Here is a 21,716-nt window from a genome sequence, read left to right on the forward strand (position 1 = left end):
CAAAACCCCCAGCACTCAGAGTAAGGGTTGTGGGGTATGCCCTTGGGACATTTAAGGTTTTTTATAGAGAGCGTTGTCATATAAACTTCGGAGGGGGCTCATTATATAGGTAATCAGACGCTCTAGTGCTCTTTTAAGAGTCAAAGTGATCGGAGGGCAGCTACCCCTCACCACACACACACACACATCGTATTGTCCCGAATTGCATCTAATAGAAATTTTGAGATAGCCATTCTATTCAAAATAGCCTAAATATCATATAGCAGGGACTTTTGGGTTGTAACAAACCCCAGAGATTAGCGGGCAAGAGTTGCAAGCTATGCCCAGGAGTTTTTTGAGCTTTTATGGAAGGGATGGATGTTTAACTTTAGAATAGGCTCAGTCTTTCTCCCTGAAAAAAACTATGTCAATATAAAACGAACAAAATTAATTAAAAAAAACTTTTTCAACAAAATAAGTCTTTAAAAAAAAGTAAAGAATTCCCTTAAACCAAAATGAACAAAAATAGAATAAAACATCTACCAAGAATACAACTACCACAAATCAGTATCATTACATAAATGAAACACAAAACAAATATAAGTTAAAATAAATAAGAGTCAAACTCAAAACGAGCAGACATTAATATGAGTAGGGTTCTAAACCCCAAGCTTTCTAAAAGCCAGAATATAATTTGTACTTTACTGAGTTTTTTTTTTAATATTTTCACTTTTCTAACTTTAAGACATCAAAAATCAAGTGAGTTTTTAAGGAATAAATATCAGCAAATGTATACTAAAGAGACAATGCAGATTTTTTTTTAATAAATTCATTGGAATTTTTTTCAGTAAAGTAAAAATTAAAACTTATTTTGTTTTTAAAAACTTAAAACTTTTTTTTTAAATTTAGTTTGTTAAAAAAGTTTTTTTTTTAGTCAAGAAAAAGGTGTGATCGCTATAGAACGAAAGGACCAACAGACTTAAAAAGCGCATGAAAAATTTATATTATTTTTGTTTCGCTATTACAAGTCAGACCGACATTCCGGGGAGGGGGGGGGGTTAAGCCCTCCTGGATACGGCCTTGTCTATTACAGTGACGCGACAGCACTTTGTGAATCAAAAATGGAAACATTTGAAAGAGCCAGACACCCCTCCAGAAAAGAGTTTTGACATACCCCACTCCCTTGATATATGGCTATATAAAAACTACGACTGTTGTTTTTTTCTACATTTTTGTACTGTGCAAGAGAGAAAAGGCATTTTTAAAAACATAATGTCTACCTATTCCAATGACCCTTACTTCCATTTTGACCTTTTAAGAGCAAACCAAATCTAGAGAATTTTACAAGTGCAAACTACCAGATATTTTTGTATAAATAACGGAAACTATTCGTGGTTCATGATAGTCGAACAGTGTTTTTTTCCAATGTTTATGCTTGGCTAGTAGTCCAGAAGAAAATCTACCCAGAGTCGAGAAATTTATTAACCGCAGAATTCGGGTATGTTTAAGCAACAGCCTATAACAATATACAAATTACAATATTCTTACTACGCTAAGAAATAGCGTGAAATAATTTCCTTCTTGGGAGGAAAGGGAATCTTGTTTTGACGACTCTATTTCGCTTGAAATATTACACACTAGAATAAAATTTTCTTATTGCTACCCAAACGATAAAAGATTCATATTTGAACGATGTATAGGATATTGTCTGAGATATTGTTTGGCTAGCGATAATATCAGAACCATTATTCGATAAACCGGAGCATTTATCCTTGCCATACCTCAGCCAAAAGAAACAGTCTAAATTAATTCTGAGAAATGTCAAATCACATGTAACTGTAGAAAAGACTAGTTTTCAAATTATATTCATTTTCTGAATCAATTTAGGATCTCTGTCTATACCAAATCTTAATTTCTTTTTTTTCTATACTTCAAACGCTTCTATTGCCCGTTTTGAAAGACCTTCATCATCAGATTCTTCCAACAATAAGTTTCTTTGAAGACTTGGCCCTTCCCCTAGAAGTCTTTACTTACGCCCTTGAGTCAGTATTGAAGTTGCCGTTAAATACTCTACAAAATTTGGTTCACGCATGCAGAGACGATAGAAAAACGAGTAACTCCCCTTTGCCCTGTCCTCCAAGGGGTCGAATTTGGTAAAACATACAGACTATATGAATTGGTTATTGGAAAAGGGTTAACATCTAATAAGATATCCTTTCCGTACGGAGGAGCGAAAATCTGGGGGATGCACCACCTTCATCGAAAGAAATTCCGTGTTTTTTACAGTTGCTTATTAATTTCTTATATTGTTTATATAATTCCCTTTTTTTATTTGCGCTCCCCCTCCAGAGTAAATTCTGTCACAGGTGGCTGAATTCTATAAATCACATTCGGGGAGACTGATTTCGTAAGAATAGTTTATATTCAACAAGACAAAAAGGATCAATTACTATTTCCTAAAATTGCATGCAAAAAAAAATATTGAAAATTTAATTACAAACATTTCAAAATCGTTGAGAGAAGTGTAACACTGGACAAGTGTTAAAGCAAAAAATTTAGTGCTACATGCAGCTAAAAATCAGTGGTGGTTTCAGGGGTATATAGGGGGCACTTTCCCCGGGCGCAGAAATTTTAAGGGTGCAAAATTTTATATTTTATTTTTATTAAAATAAGGTAGAGGGTGCAATTAATAAATGAAAGTAATTAATAAATTATTAATTAATTAGTAAAATAAGAATAACTTAAAAATAATAAAAAATAATAATAATTAAATTCAGATAATAATGATTAAAAAATAAAATATTGATGAATAAAATAAGAATTAAAATAATGAAATAATGATAATTATTAAACTAAGATAATAACAATAAAAAGACAAATCATTAATTAACTAATAAATTGAAAATAGTTTTGTTAATAAATAAAAACTTTCTCAAAATCTGGCCTGAAAAATTTTGGGGGACAGGAGGGGGAGGGCGCTAATCAAGGCTTTACCCCGGGCGCATGAGAGGCGAGTAGGCCAACAGCAACTCCTAAAAATGCTACCAGCTAGTTATAAGCGAAATAACCTACATGAAAAATACGAAGCAAAAAAGAACTTCTGAATGTAGCTCATTCATCACTTTGATTATATGATTTGAAGCAAGGATATAACCTCAAAATATAAAATTTTTTTCCTTTCACATTAATAATGGTAATTCAATAAAAATTTTAATGTAGGCAGGGACAGAATCAAGGGGTGAGTCTCGGAAAAACGTCCCCACCCGGAAGTTGAAAAATTACATTAGTCACAGAAGTTGAGAAGGGGAAAAATACCAATAGGGAAGCCCAATTCTTATTGGTGCGCCTCAAACATTAATTCAGTAAATGCCCCTGATTGAAACACTTAAGTCATATTACAACAAAATAAAAGAAATAAATAGAATAGTACAAATTTAAGGCGGAATATTTCAAAAATAGCAAAAAATTGGAACTATTTCCCCTGATTGAAACACTATTAAGTCATATTAAAACAAAATAAAAGAAATAAATAGAATAGTACAAATTTAAGGCGGAATATTTCAAAAATAGCGAAAAATTGGGACTATTTCCCCTGACTGAAACACTTATAAGTCATAAAAGACTGAACAAATTTTGGGCAAATAAACAAAACAAGAGAGAAAATACTCGAGCTTGAAAATCCATAAAATGGTTAAGTTAGCTTTGTACTCATTTTTCCAGAATGTTATTCTTATTGCAATAACAGTTCAGTATTTATTTTTTTATGATGGCTCAAGAAGAAGTTTTAAAATTTTATAATGTCTCATGTTCTAGTAGACATATTTCAGCAGTCTTCATGCCCGCATTAATATTTTCCACGTTATTATTATCGCTGTTATCCGATACAAACGGCCCACAGTTTAGGAAAACTGATACGCTAAATGAGAACCACTTTGCACATTCAAAGCTGGCAGCTGAAACTTTATCTGTATGCATTTCATGCAATTATGGCATGATCTTGACGTCTACAAAACATCAAAATATGCTCGTATCATTAGACTTTAAAACAAGGCGAGGAAATAGGAGTATTGACGGATTTGCAACTATAAATCGATGAACTTTAAACAGGCCCCCCTCCCTTCTCCACAGATGACCCAAACACAATCATCAATGAAAAACCCCTGTTGATATACGAGCCAGTCTTTTTGTATTTCATGGAATTGTGACATGACCTTAACGTCTACAAAAACACAAAAATATGCTCGTATCATTAGACTTTATAACAAGGCGAGGAAATAGGAGGATTGACGGATCTGTATTTACAGATTAGGATTGATAGATCGAGGATCGACTTAAAGAATTCTGGATTTTGGAAGAGGCGGGCTGGATGCATTCTAAAAGAGCCTTGTTAACAACCACCGAAAAATTTATGAAAATGATTAAGAAGCTGATCTGATTCCTTGCAGGTTCTGATCTCCAAATATGGCAGATTGGCTAAATATGACTAAATATGGCTTAATATGGCTAAGTCTACGAAATTTAGTGATCACTTTCTGATTTTTCAAGAGCCAACCAAAGTAAAAACGAAAAATGATAATGAATTAATAATTGTAAGACAGTTAAGAAAACGCAACAAAAGCTTCAAATACTTTATTATACCTTCTGCAATCGCCTTGTTCACAGGATTTTATTTTCTACTTTTGTAGAACACTTACATTTTTCATGATTGACATGATTCACGATCTTCGAATCTCATGGTTTGGTTCTATGTACATATTAGAGTTCTGTAGAAAAGCACTTATTAATTGTTGATATTAATAACTTAATAAATCAAGTATTTGATATAATATATATTAAATTCTTCGATATAAAGCTGTGACTTAAATAGAAATGGGCACTTAGTTTTCCCGAAAATTCTTCTAATAATGGGGAAGTTTTAACCATAGGATGCTGGCTTATAATTTAAATTAAAATAGAACTTATAGCTCCATCTCCACCACCTCAACTGACAATAGAAAAGTAGTACTTTCATCTAGTGTTCGTGAATTTAGAATCAGGAAAAGAGCATCACATCAAAGCTCCAAATTGAATGTAAAACTGGAAAAAATTGTCAAAATAGAGTTCAAAGTTCATTAACGATATTGTCGGATACTAAATACTAAAGCCTCGTTTGTTAACCTAATTTTCTAAAATGCATGAGAAAAAGATTAAAAAAGAGGAAAAAAAATCGTGTAGACCTAGAAGTTAATTCTTTCTTTACGCCAGTATGTCATACACCAGTATGTCATACACCAGTATGACAACTTACGTGGTACAAAGATTTTGTTCCATTTTCAATTTGAAAACAATGGTAAAACATAGTATTATAGAAACGGAACAGAATAAGAAACACCATATAATATTTTAAAATTACAATTAGTATAAGTCTGAAATGTATAAAGACAAGATTTAAAAAGAGGGGGAGGGAAAATACGTATAGAGTTAAAAGTTCATTTTCTCCACATGCCAGGATGACAACTCCCTTGGTACAAGGATTTTGTTCCAGTTTCAATGTGAAAAACAGTGGTAGAATATGCAAATTACATGCCAAATTTTATAGTAGAATGTAACATACTACAATGTGAGCTGGTTTTTTTCTAGTTTATATGTTCTAGCATAGGACATTCTAGTTTTATATATATATATATATATATATATATATATATATATATACATATACATATATATATATATATATATATATATATATATATATATATATATATATACATATACAAAATATATATATATATATATATATATATATATATATATATATATATATATATATATAAATATATATATATAAAAAAATATATATATATATATATATATATATATTCCATTATTCTAGTATTTTTTATGCTATAATATATATATTAGTATTTTATACTATATACATATAGTATTTTTACGTAATATATTCTGGTATTTTTTTTCTAGTTTCTAGTATATTCTAGCTTATATATCTATTTTCTAGTTTCTAGTTTCTTCTTGTTTCTGTATTATTTATTCTAGTACATACATTCTAGTTTCTATATTTTTTTTTTATGTGCGCAAAAGACACTATGTGCCTTAGAGAAAACCTGCATAGAAGCCATATAGAAGCTATGGAAGTAACTTCACAAAGTCTGCTCTTAAATGATGCAATATCGTAGTAACGAATCAAACAGTTCGGGGTAACGAACTGTAAGTAAGGAGCGACACGGCTCAATGGTAACCGAAACTCTAAAAATTGGAATTTTGGTACCAATAGATACATCAAAAGATTTAGATTTTAATGATGATTTCAAATTTATAAGTTTCATCAAGTTTAGTCTTACCCATCAAAAGTTACGCGCCTTAGAAAATTTGGCTGATTTTCGAAAAAACGGGGAAAGACCGCCTAAAAGATATAGAACCTTAATGAAAATCACACCATCTTATTCAGCGTATAAGAGAACTCTACTGTAGAGGTTTCAAGCACCTATCTACAAAAATGTGGAATTTTGCATTTTTTGCCAGAGGAAAGATCACGTATGCGTGTTTTTTTTTTTTTTCCCCAGGGATGATCGTATCGACCCAGTGGTCCTAGAATATCGTGGGAGGGCTCATTGGAACGGAAATTAAAAGTTCTAGGGCCCTTTTTAAGTGACCAAAGAAAATGGAGGGATACTAGGCCCCCTCCCACGCTCATTTTTTCCCAAAGTCAACCGATCAAAATTTTTAGATAGCCATTTTGTTCAGCATGGTCGGAAATATAAAGAATTTTTCTTTTAGCATGACTTAATCCCCCGAAGCCCCGGGGAGAGGGCTGAAAGTTATGAACTTTACCCAATGTTAACATATAGTATTGGTTATTGGGAAGTATACAGACGTTTTCAGGGGGGATTTTTTTGGTAGGCGGGGGGGGGGTCAGGGTTTATATGGGAGGATCTTTCCATGAAGGAAGTTTTCATGGGGGAAGGGACATTGCTATGAAGGGGGCGCCGGATTTCCAATCTTTATTAAAGAAAAAGATCGGAAATTAAATAAAAAAAAGTTTATCAACTGAAAGTAATGAGCAACATCAAAACTTAAAACGAACAGAAAATATTACGTATATGATTGGGTTCAACCCTTATTCAATACCTCGCACTTTAATCGAAATATTTTTTAGTACTTTCATAAGAGCTATTTATTCTAATTTACGGCCTTTCTGATTAAGTGGTCATTTTTAAAGAATTGGAATAAAACTCGAACTTTATCTTAAAGAGCAGTGTATCGAATAGAGGGCAACCCCCTAATATTCATATTAAAAATCTATGAATATAGAAGTTCGATACCTAAGTTAATTCGTAAGTTACGTATATTTATTACTAATAAAAACGTTCGTAAATAAAATTAAACAATTTTCGAGAAAGCCATTTATCCAAATAAAAGTAAAATTAATATGCAAATTTTGTTGTAATTATTCATGTACAGTGAGCCAATATCAAAACCTGCATTTATTCAAAAACGTTCAAAAATTAATTAAAAAAACAAGTTTTTTTAACTGAAAGTAAGGAACGACGTTAAAACTTAAAACGAACAAAAATTATTTCGTATATGAAAGGGGTTGTCCCCTCCTAAACGCGTCACTCTTTACGCTAAAGTTTTTTATTGTTTGAAAAATGGAGTTGTGACAAAGTCAAACTTTAGCGTAAAGAGCGAGGCGTTGAGGAGGCGACAGCCCCTTTCATATAAGGAATAAGGTTTTCATTGTTTAAAAAAAAAAATGAGTTGGGAGAAAGTCAAACTTTAGCGTAAAGAGCGAGGCGTTGAGGAGGGGACAGCCCCTTTCATGTACGGAATGATTTCTGTTCGTTTTAAGTTTTAATACCACTCCTTACTTTCAGTTTAAAAAACTTGTTTTTTTTTTATTTAATAGCTTAAAGAGCGAGGTATTGAGGAGGGGGCAATCCCCTCATATATGTAATAGTTTCTGTTCGTTTTAAGTTTTAATGTCGCTCCTTACTTTCAGTTGATGTTTTTTTGTTTTTTATTTAACGAATAATAAGTATTCAACACCTTAGGAGACTTGTACACAATTGCGGAGAGCAAATTTCGCCTTGTTTCAATCCATGTGTAAGGCGATTAAAAGAGGTCATCCTTCCTATTCCTTATTAATCTGCTTATTACAAGAAAAAAAATGATTAGAAGAAGATATGCTGTTTTCTCTTTGTGAGCCAATAGTCATTTCGAACCTGTAACCTGTTACTAAGATGAATAAGAAAATAGAACAGTGTCTCATCTCAGTGTCATTAGTGCCCATAAAGATCACTTTATTACCGTCGTTCCCCAACAAGGACAGCTCAACACATATTACCAAAATCTTTTGGGGCAATTCATATATTTCCAAAATCTATTGGAGCATTTTTTTTTAAACTTTCTCAATGAAGGACGAAAACAAAGGCATGTTTCAATGAAAATACCGAAAGAGCTATTTTCAAAATCTTGGAAGGTGAAAAAAATCAAGGGTGGGGGCGAATGTTCCCTCTCATATATGCCACATTTTTTAAGATTTGAGGTCTTGATCTAGAGCCACCTCAAAATAAAAAAAAAGTTCAGAATTCTATTACTATTTTGTTTTAATTTTTGGACTGATCCTTATTTTTAAGGAAAATGAATTGACACAAAGCAATACATCAATCAAACGCTTTAATACTGAAAAGAAATGACCCATGAATTTGATCAGATTGACTTTTGAAAGGCTTTCATGTTCCTCTTAAATTCTAGAGTCTTACCATGTCACCCCTTTTTTCTGGCAAATAATTAAGTGGCATTTTACTACAGAGGCAAAGTCCAGACATTCCTGGCTTTCCTTATACCACTAGAAATGAGACAAGAAACAAAAAAACTGCTATTACATCTCCACAAACTCATATTTTACACAGCAAAATCTCATCTAAGAGTATCCGAGGCCAGTAAAAAGCAAGGTTGTGTCAAGATGTGTTGATAAGTTTGAACTATTAATTGCATCGTTAGAACAACAAATTAATTCAACTTCAGAAGTGCTACTGGAACGCGGATAACGGTGCAAAATTAGTATTTTACCTCTAATATTAAAGTGATGTTTAAATAGGCATAAAAAGCTTTTTGTAACAAATACGGAATACGCAACGTGGTTCAAGAATTTGGAACCACGTCTCAGCAGTAGAAACCAAATTATGTTATATTTTATTTATTAATTTGATTTTCTTCTGATTTCAGATCTCCGGATTCGAGTCCTTTGGATTTTTTTTATGGAGACATCTTAAGTTAGTGGCTTATGCTCACAGACAAAGAACATTAAAAAAAAGTAACGTCAAATAATAAATTGAGACAACAAGAGGAAATAAATCTAAGCTTGAAATCGTGAAAAGAGTTGACTTTACGCATATGTGTTCACACTTGCCGTAGATTCCAAAATAGTAAAATTCTAAAATAGTTGAATTTTCATAAGTAAATGAACTATTATATGTAAACAATCAATTTTCTTAACAAACTATCTATGGTTCCAGACTTTTTCAGAAACCTGTATATAGGTTTGTGAAAAACCTGTGTATAAACATACAGAAAAAGCCTCAACCTTTTACGTGTCGGGATTAGGATATTTTTCTGATGGGAAGTCAAAACTACGAAATAGTTCGCTTAAGCCCCTATTAATCAATCTTCATATTATGATATACAGCATAACTTCAGGCTAATGGCTTAATCTGGCCATGAAATTTTGCAGAATTTGGTCTTCTTTCTATCTCTAAGATCGTATTCAAAACTAAATTTTTAATCTATCATTTCCCTGGTTCTAAAAGAAATAATAAGCAACATTTTAAATCTTGTTGTGTCAACAGTATTTTTGTTCGGGGACTCGAATAAAAAAAAAAAAAAAAAAAAAAAAAAAAAAAAAAAAAAAACAAGAGCAGTGAAAGTTGGAGCGCATAACTGAGTAGGCGGCTTTCGGAATATCGATTCTGGAGGTCTGCAGCAATTTTTTTTTCTGCTGCGGGTTTTCCTAAGTACATTCTAAAGAGCACAGATTCTGAAATAAACTGTTAAGACAGTCTTCCCATTCTACTGTGAATTATTAGGCCTCTGCAAATAAGGCCAGGGGATACAAATTAACTAGAATAACCTCTCTCACTTTCAAACTTATTTTCAGAGATTATAAAATTTGCCTATTCATTTAGGCAAGACGATATTCCAAATTTTTATTTACTTTTGTCATTTTCATTGTTTCAGCGGAAGGGTAACTTCTGTGGCAGAGCCCATAATTACCCCCTTTCATTCACTAAGGCTAAATACTTTTGCCGAGGCTTAGCCTCGTTTCTACAACGGGTAAAAATGAGTAGTAAATGTCTTTGCTCCACCCAAGTAGGCATAGTTACAAAATAAATAAATATTTATTAAATGAAAATATACAGCATTTCAATCAATATGAATTCACCTAAAAATAAGAAGACCATTTTGTCTTACCTCATCCTCAGTGACTGCAGTGTTGACAGAGTCCATACTTTGACTCAACGTTCCGTCGACAGATATTAGCCCGTTATGAATTGGCATTTGTATAAACAAGACGACAAACTACTGTTCCGGTTAAGAGGTTTCTCTAGAAGTCCTGAAATAACAAAATAAAAAAAAAATCTTGCTAGCAAATTCTATTGCAATCAACATTAAAAAATATAATTTGAAAGAAATACGAACAAAATTGTTCTGTTGTGATTTATGGGTTATTTTCCTCATAATAATTGAGACTATTACGTATTGGCGTCAAGAAGGTGTTGTCAATTCTTTTTTTTTATTTCAAAAAGCACTTCTATAAAAAAAGAAGAAAATATCCGTAATAAAAAGGATTTCTTCTTGATGAAAACACCTTGATGTAAACACCTAGAACCTAGAAAACCTCTCATATCTACAAAAATATGGAATTGTATTTTTTTTTTTGGCCAGAAGAAAGATCACGGATGCATGTTAATTTGTTTGGTCCTCAGTTTTATAGATTATGAGCAAGCGTTCGATTCTGTTGATAGAGGAGCTTTAGTAAAGGTTTTATCCTTGTATGGTATACCAGACAAATACATTAAAGTGATTAGTGCTATGTACGAGAATAACACTGCTGCAGATAAGGTTAATAAGGTTAGCAGCTGGTTTTGTATTAAATCAGGAGTTAAGCAGGGTTGTGTTCTATCCTCCTTTATATGGATTATTTTGATGGACTTTGTTTTAAGGAGCACAGGAAAGGCAATGGGAGACCAGGGAATCAAATGGGGAGGAAAAAGTCTCCTGGACTTGGATTATGCTGATGATTTAAGCATCCTAGATGAAAGTGTGAGCAAAATGAAGGAAGTTTTAGAGGTTTTGCGAGTTCAGGGTGCTAGAATTGGTTTGAAAATTAATGTTAAGAAGAATAAGTCACTAAGGCTAGGAATAAGTGAAGATGAAAAGGTGACGTTAGGTAATGAAAAGATTGATCAAGTGGGCAGCTTAACTTACCTTGGTAGTATTATTAGTAAAGATGGTGGGAGTAGTTAAGATGATAAAAATAGAATAGCGAAGGCTCAGGGTGTTTTTTCACAGTTAAAAAAAGTCTGGAAGAATAGGAAGATAAGTCTGCAAACCAAGATTAGAATCTTAGAAGCTACAGTGATGACAGTGGTCAAATATGGCTCTGAAGCATGGACGCTCCGAAAAGCGGATGAAGATTTGCTAGATGTTTTCCAGAGAAATTGCTTAAGGATTGTTCTGGGTACCCGGCTGACTGACCGTATTTCAAACAATAGTCTATACGAAAAATGTGGTTCAATACAGCTTTCTGGGTCTATAATGAAAGAAAGGTTTAGGTGGTTAGGGTATGTTGTGCGGATGATGGATGACAGATTGCCAAAGATAGTTCTTTTTGGCCCACTATCTAGGGTTAACCGGAAAGCAGGTCGTCCCCGTCTGGGGTGGGAGGACGTCATAAAGAAAGATTTAAAGGAAATGGGAACTTCATGGGCGGGTGTAAAAAGGGAGGCTTTGAATAGATTGGGGTGGAGGAGGAGCGTGCGTAGCTGTGTTGGCCTCAGGTGGCTTGGTGCTGCGGTGAGTTGTTAGTAGTAGTAGTAGTAGTCTTCTTGATGATTAATGTGAATATTGCTAGTAAGTCCTTATTTATGCTATAGGAAATGCCTAATGGAGAGCGTGGAGACGATAGAGCAACCAACATTCCAGAAGTAAAATTTGCTAAAAGTGAACCAATAGTCACTAATTGAGTACAGTGGCACCAATCGAGATGGTGGAGAGAGCATTTACCCCCCCCCTCCACCCTTTCTCCCAAATTTAACCCCCCTTGATTTCGGAAAATGTTGTTTTTTGTATTTGCAATGAAAATACTTTTGTTTATTTTTTCATTGGAGAAAACGAAAAAAAAAAATGCCCCCTAAGTTTTGAAAAATATATTTACACCCTTTACCAACATTTTTGTGAATTGACGCCACTGATTGAGAAGCAGTTAATCATATCGTCATAGATAGCATCCTTGAATTCTTTCAGAGATTAAATAAAAAAAAAGTTTTTTTTTAACTGAAAGTAAGGAACGCCGTTAAAACTTAAAACGAACAGAAATTATTCCGTATACGAAAGGGGCTGTCCCCTCCTCGACGCCTCGCTCTTTACGCTAAAGGTTTTTTATTGTTTTAAAAGATAAAGCTGTGAGACAGATTCAAATATTAGCGTAAAGAGCGAGGCGTTGAGGAGGGGACAGCCCCTTTCGCATACGGAATAATATCTGTTCGTTTTAAGTTTTAACGTCGTTCCTTACTTTCAGTTAAAAAACTTGTTTTTTTTATTTAATTTTTGAACGTTTTTGAATTAATGGTGGTTTTGATTTTGGCTCACTGTACATGGATAATTAAAAAAAAATTGAATATTAATATTACTTTTATTTGATTCAATTGCTTTCTCTAAAGTTGTTGAATTTGATTTACAAACGTTTTCATTAGTATTGACCATGCATAACACACGAATTAACTTCCGCGACGAACTTCTATATTCATATATTTTAATACGTATATTAGGGAGATTGCCCCCTAGTCAATACCTCGCTCTTTAAGCTAAAGTTCGAATTTTGTTACAATTCTTTAAAAATTACCCCTTAATCACAAATGCCGTTATTTATAATAAATAGCTCTTATGAAAGTAATAAAAAATCTTTGGCTTAAAGAGCCAAAAGGTATTGACTATGGGGTGAACCCAATCATGCACGTAATATTTTCTGTTCGTTTTAAGTTTTGATGTTACACCTTATTTTCAATTGGAAAACTTATTTTTTTATATTTAATTTCTGATCTTTTTTTTAAAATAATGCTGAGAAATTCGACGCCCCCTTCATAGCAATGTCCCTTTCCATGAAAACTTCCTTCATGGAAAGATCTTCCCACATAACCCCAGACCCACCCACCCCCCTACTACTAGAAAATCTCCATGAAAACGCCTGTATACTTCCTGCTCACCAATACTATATGTTAACACTGGGTAAAGTTTATAACTTTCAGCCCTCCCCCCCCAGGGACTTCGGAGGATTAAGTCATCCTAAAGGACATACTTATCATATTTTCAACCATGCTGAACAAAATGGCTATCTCAAAATTTTAATAAGGTGACTTTGGGAAGAAAACGAGCGTGGGAGGAGGCCTAGTTGCCCTCCATTTTTTGGTCACTTAAAAAGGGGACTAGAACTTTTAATTTCCGTTGCAATGAGTCTTCCCACGATATTCTAGGACCACTGGGTCGATACGATGAGTGTGATTCTCTGATACGCTGAATTTGATGGTGTGATTTTCCTTAAGGTTCTATAACTTGTAGGGGGTCTTTCCTCCTTTTTACGAATACCAGCCACATATTCTCAGGCGCGTAACTTCTGATGGATATGACTAAACTTGATGAAAGTTATATATTTGAATTCAGCATTGAAATCTGATTCTTTTGATGTACCTATTGGTATCAAAAACCCGTTTTCTAGAGTTTCGGTTACCAATGGTAACCGAAACTCTAGAAAACGGGTTTTTGATACCAATATGGTAACCAAATGGTAACTTACCATTGAGCCGGGTCGCTCCTCACTTACAGTTCGTTACCACGAACTGTTTGAAAACGAAATTTATAGATTGTAAAAAAAATTCTGATTTCCTTGATCTTGGTGTTCAGTTAGAACGAGAGCATTATCAATTAATTAACTATGTTTCATAAACAATTAAAAGAGGGATTCCCACGCCTTGGCTAAAGACGGATGGTATGTTTTAATTTATTGACTGCTCTATTGGAACATCAAAAACTCATATGTTTAAAAGATGACCCATATGAGCATTAAAAGATGACGTAGATAATTTCGGAGACCACATTGCCTTTCCATGACGATAAAATACAAGTTCAAAATAGGGATAAAATTCTTTTTAATAGACAGTGTATAATAAATTCACTACTGATGACGGTCACTGTATATGTGACCGAAATATCTGGTATTTTTTGTGAATTTTATTATACACTGTCTATTAAAAAGAATTTTATCCCTATTTTGAAATTTTATTTTAGCCTTAAAAGATGACTTTAAAATCGTACCCTATGAGCGCCAACACTCTGGCTGGGGCAATTCAAAAGGGGTTGTATAACAATTTTGTCAAATTTTTAATCTGCCCTATTAAACGAAAAATGTTCAATTGGTCTAATTCCCTTTCCTACATCTTATTTAGGTTTGAAGATCGTTAAAAGTTTCAGTGTTTTTAATGTATTATATCTCTTCTCTTCAAATGCAGAAATCTTTCTGAAGTTTCTGAAATCTTTAGCTTTGTGCCTTCCCTTTTTTGGTTTTACCTTTTTTGGAGTAAAACCAAAAAGTTTTTTCCAAAGTTTTTTCCAGGAAAAAACCAGAAAGTTTTTTCCAAAGGAAAAAATTTCTTTGTTCATAAAAAATTGGTTAGTAACAATTAAAAGCACAAAACTTATTCTTCAGTTTTCTTGCTCTTCATTGAAATTCATATTGTGAATTAATGAAAAAAAGTTTTTCTGGTGAGCGGTAAGAGCGAGATTGAAACTTAAAAAAAATACTACTTCACAGTTAATGTGAGGTAGTACACACTATTTAATGTGAGGTAGTACACACACTATATGAGGTAGTACACACACTATATGAGGTAGTACACACACTATATGAGGTAGTGCACACACTATATGAGGTAGTACACACACTATATGAGGTAGTACACACACTATATGAGGTAGTACACACACTATATGAGGTATTACACACACTATATGAGGTAGTACACACACTATATGAGGTAGTACACAAACTATATGAGGTAGTACACACACTATATGAGGTAGTACACAAACTATATGAGGTAGTACACACACTATATGAGGTAGTAAACACACTATATGAGGTAGTACACACACTATATGAGTTAATACACACACTATATGAGGTAGTACACACTATATGAGGTAGAACACACACTATATGAGGTAGTACACACACTATATGAGGTAGTACACAAACTATATGAGGAAGTACACACACTATATGAGGTAGTACACACACTATATGAGGTAGTAAACACACTATATGAGGTAGTTCACACACTATATGATGTAGTACACACACTATATGAGGGAGTACACACACTATATGAGGTAGTAAACACACTATATGAGGTAGTACACACACTCTATGAGGTAGTACACACACTATATGAGGTAGTACACATATTTCTGAAAATCTGAAAATCTGGCACGTGATTATTATTTGTAGGATTAAAAATTAAAATTTTCAAAAAAACAAAACAAAATTAGGAGTTGAAAACTTCTTAAATATTTTGGAGACATTGTAAGGCTAATTTATAAGGCTATTAGTAGTCAATATTTTCAATTTTTTCAATTTTTCAAAATTGAACTTTTTCAAGTCAATTTTTTCTCACTAGACTGTTTTTTTTCCGAAGCGCGTTTTTAAACATTTTTAAACTTTTACGAACCAAATTTTCACTCTTAGATTAATAATTGAGAAACGCATGAGAAGTTTTGCGAGTTCAGGGTGCTAGAATAGATTTGAAAATTAATGTTAAGAAGACTAATTCCTTAAGGCTAGCAATAAGTGAAGATGAAAAGGGGGCGTTGGGTAACGAACAGATTGATCGGACAGCTTCACTTAACTTGGTAGTATCATCAAACAGTTCGTAGTAACGAACTGTAAGTAAGGAGCGACCCTGCTCAATGGTAACCGAAACTCTAAAAAACGGAATTTTGATATCAATAGATGCATCAGAAGAATCAGATTTTAATTGTGATTTCAAATATATAAGTTTTATCAAGTTTAGTCGTACCCATCAAAAGTTATGCGCCTGGGAAAATTTGGCTGAATTTAGAAAAAAGGGGGAAAGACCCCCTCAAAGTTATAGAACCGTAATGAAAATAACAGCATCATATTCAGCGTATCAGAGAACCCTAGTGTAGATGTTTCAAACACCTATTTACAAAAATGTGGAATTTTGCATTTTTTGCCAGAAGAAAGATCACGGACGCGTCTTTTTTTGTTTGTTTTTTTTTCCAGGCGTGATCGTACCGACCCATTATTTCTAGAATAACATGAGAGGACAAAATAGAACAAAATTTAAATTTCCTACTGCCTTTTTTAAGTGCCAAAAAATGGAGGGCAACTAGGCCCCCTCCCACGCTAATTTTTTCCCAAAGTCACCTAACCAAAATTTCGAGATATTCATTTTGTTCAACATTGTCGAAAATATAATAACTATGTCTTTTAGGATGACTTAATCCCCCGAAGGCCCCGGAGGGGGAGGGCTGAAAGTTATGAACTTTGCCCAATGTTAACATATAGTATTCGTCATTGGGAAGTATACAGGCGTTCTCAGGGAGGATTTTTTTCTGGTAGGGGAGGGGTTATATGGGAGGATCTTTCCATGAAGGAAGTAATCATGGGGGAAGGGACATTGCTATGACGTGGGTGAAGGATTTCCCAGCATTATTAAAGAAAGAGAACAGAAATTAAATGAAAAGAAAAAGTTTTTCAACTGAAAGTAAGGAGCAACATCAAAACTTAAAACGAATAGAAAATATTACGTATATGATTGGGTTCACCCCCTAGTCAATAGCTCGCTCTTTAAGCAATAGATTTTTTAGTACTTTCATAAGAGCTATTTATTCTAATTAACGGCCTTTGTGATTAAGACGTCATTTTTAAAGAATTGGAACAAAACTCGAACTTTAACTTAAAGAGCAAGGTATTGACTAGGGGCGAACTTCTAATATACGTATTAAAAATCTATGAATATAGAAGTTCGTTACGTAAGTTAATTCGTAAGTTACGTATATTTATTACTAATAAAAACGTTCGTAAATAAAATTAAAACAATTTTCGAGAAAGCCATTAAACCAAATAAAAGTAAAATTAATATTCAAATTTTGTTTTAATTATTCATGTACGATGAGCCAAAATCAAAACCTGCGTTAATTCAAAACCGTTCAAAAATTAAATAAAAAAAACAACAAGTTTTAACTGAAAGTAAGGAACGATGTTAAAACTTAAAACGAACAGAAATTATTCCGTATATGAAAGGGGCTGTCCCCTCCTGAACGCCTCGCTGTCGCTGAAGTTCGACTTTCTCACAAATCTATTTTTTTAAATAATAAAAAACTTTAGTAGCGTAAAGACATCTGGTACTGCGATGAGTTGTTAGAAGTAGTAGTAGTAGTACTTTTTAACTTTTAGTTACTATGGGTCATTGTTTGCTCTTTGTAAGCTGCAGTTGGAGCTGCAACCATGAACATAATGTATTTTCAATAAGAAAAACCATTCTAGTGGTGGTGGTAGGGGGGGCAACAAACCAGGAGGAACGCCTCCTTACTCCCACTAATTGACGGTACTGGGTCGGGGGTTCTGTAAAACCCCCTCAGCAAGTTCGGAAGCGCTTTAATGTAGCAAATATGGGAGTTACTAAATGTATATTTATCCTCTTACTGAGGAAATCTCCAATAAGGATTATTGGAAACTTTTAAAAGTGAAAATCTGTGCTACTATTAAAATAAAAAATCACCAACGCCATCTAGAGTTTGGCGGCTTTGTTTGACCCTAAAATACTCAATACTTGTCTTTTTAGGTACTAATGCAGGGGAGGGCAAATAAAGCTCTCCCCAGTAGGTGTACCTGCTTCACCTAGCCTGGTTAACCTGCCAAGACTCTCCCAAGCTAACCTAAGGATTTTTTATGCACACTAGATTTTGAGTTTAACTAAATCTTAGTGTTGCTGATTAATTATCACTTACTACCGAATTTCTGCTTTAACCGTATTGCATTGGCTGCTAATACTTTCAAATATACAACTTCTTTCTACATTTTCACCTTATTTAATGAAGGCACCAGAAGATATATTACAAGTCGTGCTAATAATTTTCTAATCCCTTTATCCTCATGTTAAGTTTCCGAATATCCAACTCTTATAAGTTCATTGTTTCCTTCGGTCTCCAATATGGCCCTTGATAAAATCTGAGGTGACGAGAGCAACTGTTGGAACCTAGCAATATTTACAGTCAGCAGGAGATTTCTAATCAAGAATAATTTTAAAACCACTTTATCAGTAAAGTTTCTACCATTCAAGAAAATGATATAAAAAAAAGATTACCGCTGAAAAAAAAAACTGGTTTATAGACTGCTGATGAAACATAAATAAAGATTTGAAAACTGCTGGTAAAAAAAATGACCTGTGCTTTACCACTCTTTTATAGCATGACATAAAAATACTGAACCCGTTTTGACTAGAAATACTGTCTCAATTCAAGACTGTGACAGGATGGGGATCAGAATGACTTCAGCCCCGTAAAAGGCAAAATCATGAAAATTTTCAAGAAAATGATTAAAAAAAAATTACCGCTAAAAAAAAAAAACTGGTTTAAAGAATGCTTATGAAACATAAATAAAGATTTGAAAACTGCTGGTAAAAAAATGACCTGTGCTTTACATCTCTTTTATAGCATGACATAAAAATACAAAACCCGTTTTGACTAGAAATACTGTCTCAATTCAAGACTGTGACAGGATGGGGATCAGAATGACTTCAGCCCCGTAAAAGGCAAAATCATGAAAATTTTCAAGAAAATGATATAAAAAAAATTACCGCTGAAAAAAAAACTGGTTTAAAGACTGCTGATGAAACATAAATAAAGATTTGAAAACTGCTGGTAAAAAAAATGACCTGTGCTTTACCACTCTTTTATAGCATGACATAAAAATACTGAACCCGTTTTGACTAGATATACTGTCTCAATTCAAGACTGTGACAGGATGGGGATCAGAATGACTTCTACCCCGTAAAAGCAAAATCATGAAAATTTTCAAGAAAATGATATAAAAAAAATTACCGCTGAAAAAAAACTGGTTTAAAGACTGTTGATGAAACATAAATAAAGATTTGAAAATTGCTGGTAAAAAAAATGACCTGTGCTTCACCACTCTTTTATAGAATGACATAAATTTTTGACTAGAAATACTGTCAACTGATATTAGATTTTAAATTACGAATTAAAATTGCGAATTAAAATAAAATTAAATTACGCATTAATGTAAACAAGACTAGAAGAGTTGGTCTGAATTAGAGAAATGATTTCTCATGAAAATCCTATGATCAATTTTTATTATTATCAATTAATGAATCATCAAAATACCTAACATTGATTAATCAATCACAGTGATATAGTGGAATCAGGGGAATATTTTTTAGGAAATAGTTTGACTGTTGTTTTAAAACAGAAAGAATAACTGTTCAATTTTATGGTATAATTGAATTCCAAATGATTGGTATATTAAATTGTAAGTTGAATTTAATTAATATTTAGTAGGTAGAATTTTAATAAAGTTTTCCCAGCATCATATTTTTAATTATGAGAGAATATTTTGCATCTACAGTGCCATGTAATAACTGCTATTTCAGAGCACAGTTAAAAGTGCAATGAAAATTAATAAAATATGAAACAAACAACATTATTCAAAGGAATAAAATTGTCATTATTTAACAACAATAAACAATTAACAAACGATTGAGAAAAGTCAATACCCTTAAGAATAAAATCATTAACGTATGCAAAAAATGGTTTGGTCGCATGCTTCATCATCTGCCGAATCATGTATTTCCTACCAAATGACCAAAATCGAATTTAAATAGCGGAATTAAAACCAAATAACTAAAAAAATAATAACCATATAATCGAAAATGACAGAAGTGTAGCTAGGGTTTTCAGAGCCCGAGGAAAATGTCAATACACCCTCCCCCCACCATCATTATCACAATATATGTGAACCATAGTATTGACAAAAAAAAAACAGTTTGGTGTCCCCTCAGAGACTGCGCCAGGGAAAAAAACACAGTAAAGATTCTCGCCTCTCTTGCGCTCGGGACAAAAATTATGATTAATCCCCCCCGTCCTATCTCCCACAAAATTTTCAGGCCAAATTTTAACAAAATTTTCATTTATTAACAAAATTATTTTCAATTTATTAATAAATTAATAATTAAGTTATAATTATTTTTGTGTGTATTATTTAGATTATTTAATTATTTAGTTATTATTAATTATTTTAATTTAGATATTTTAATTATTATTATTTCATTAATTTTTACTTTTTACATTATTTTATTTATCAATTAATTAATCATTTATTAATTATTTGCATTTATTAACTGTATCCTTTCCAACAAAATTTGCACTTTACGGAAAAAATATAAATGAATGTACATTGTCAGTTTAATATACATATACTGATATTTAGTAATCAAAATGTTAAAATTATTTGATTTTTTAAAGTTATAAAAGTAAAAACATTGATATTTTTTTTTTTAGTAAAGTGCAAATTTTGTTTTGGCCTTGGGAAAGCACAGGGGTTTTGCGCCCAACTTATGTTAATTTCTGTTCATTTTGAGTTGGATTCGGTTATTTATTTTAATTTCTGTTCGTTTTGGGTTTCATTTATTTATCGATGCTGATTTGTGGTAGTTTTAAGCTTGGTAGATTATTTGATTTTATTTTTGCTCATTTTTTTTTAATGGAGTTCTTTACTTTTCTTTGAAAAACTTATTTTGTGGAAAAAGTATTTTTAATTAATTTCTGTTCGTTTTATATTGACATAGTCTTTTCCGGTAAAAAGAAAATAACATTTTAAATCTTTTCGTTTTTTAAGACTTTATAGTTTGACCTGCTATTTGTATGCTGGAGGAAAATTTTCAGCAATTTTTAACAACATACACCCTTTTAAAAATCTGGACACAAATAGTACTGTTAATTTAGTTTCATACCTCCTCTAGTTGACCTGAAATGGAAAACTTGATACCATTCGCAAAAAAATCTGTTTACTTTCTTTGATAGCTTTTATACACTTCAACTATTTTGATTTGGTTAAATTTTAAGAGCAGAAGTAGCCTCGAAAGTTTGAACATAATACCCTCAGTCGTTTTTGGGATAGTGCTGAGATGCCTTATTGGGAATTAGCATTATCACAGTGCATTTTGATTTAATCTTAAGGAGAGTTTTAAAACATAATGGGCAAATGGGAGAATGGAAGTGGAAGGGGGATTAGATACCCTCCAATCACTTTCGACTGTTAAAAAGGGCATCAGCACTTTCGATTTTCAATCGAATGAGCCCCTTTCGAAGTACCCACGACAACTCCTTCGATACGAAGTGCCTTGGTCTAAACAACAAAAAAA

The 21,716-nt window shown here is 32.8% G+C and overlaps 1 protein-coding gene across 3 annotated transcripts in view; it reads right to left on the bottom strand.

Annotated features, from left to right (window-relative positions):
- Positions 1-21,716, bottom strand: part of cpo (RNA-binding protein) — a 215,748-nt gene that overhangs the window by 163,646 nt on the left and 30,386 nt on the right. For all 3 annotated transcript variants that reach the window (XR_016142217.1, XM_089094294.1, XM_089094295.1), the window contains exon 2: positions 10,450-10,591. Coding sequence is in view for 2 of the 3 variants with exons in the window: in XM_089094294.1 (XP_088950420.1) it covers positions 10,450-10,536 (87 nt within the window). In the remaining variant the exon portion in view is untranslated. The remainder of the gene's footprint in view (positions 1-10,449; positions 10,592-21,716) is intronic.

This window comes from Artemia sp. Qi Xiang Cuo, chromosome 9 (genome assembly GCF_049724085.1).
Source record: "Artemia sp. Qi Xiang Cuo chromosome 9, ASM4972408v1, whole genome shotgun sequence".
NCBI classification, from domain to species: domain Eukaryota; kingdom Metazoa; phylum Arthropoda; class Branchiopoda; order Anostraca; family Artemiidae; genus Artemia; species Artemia sp. Qi Xiang Cuo.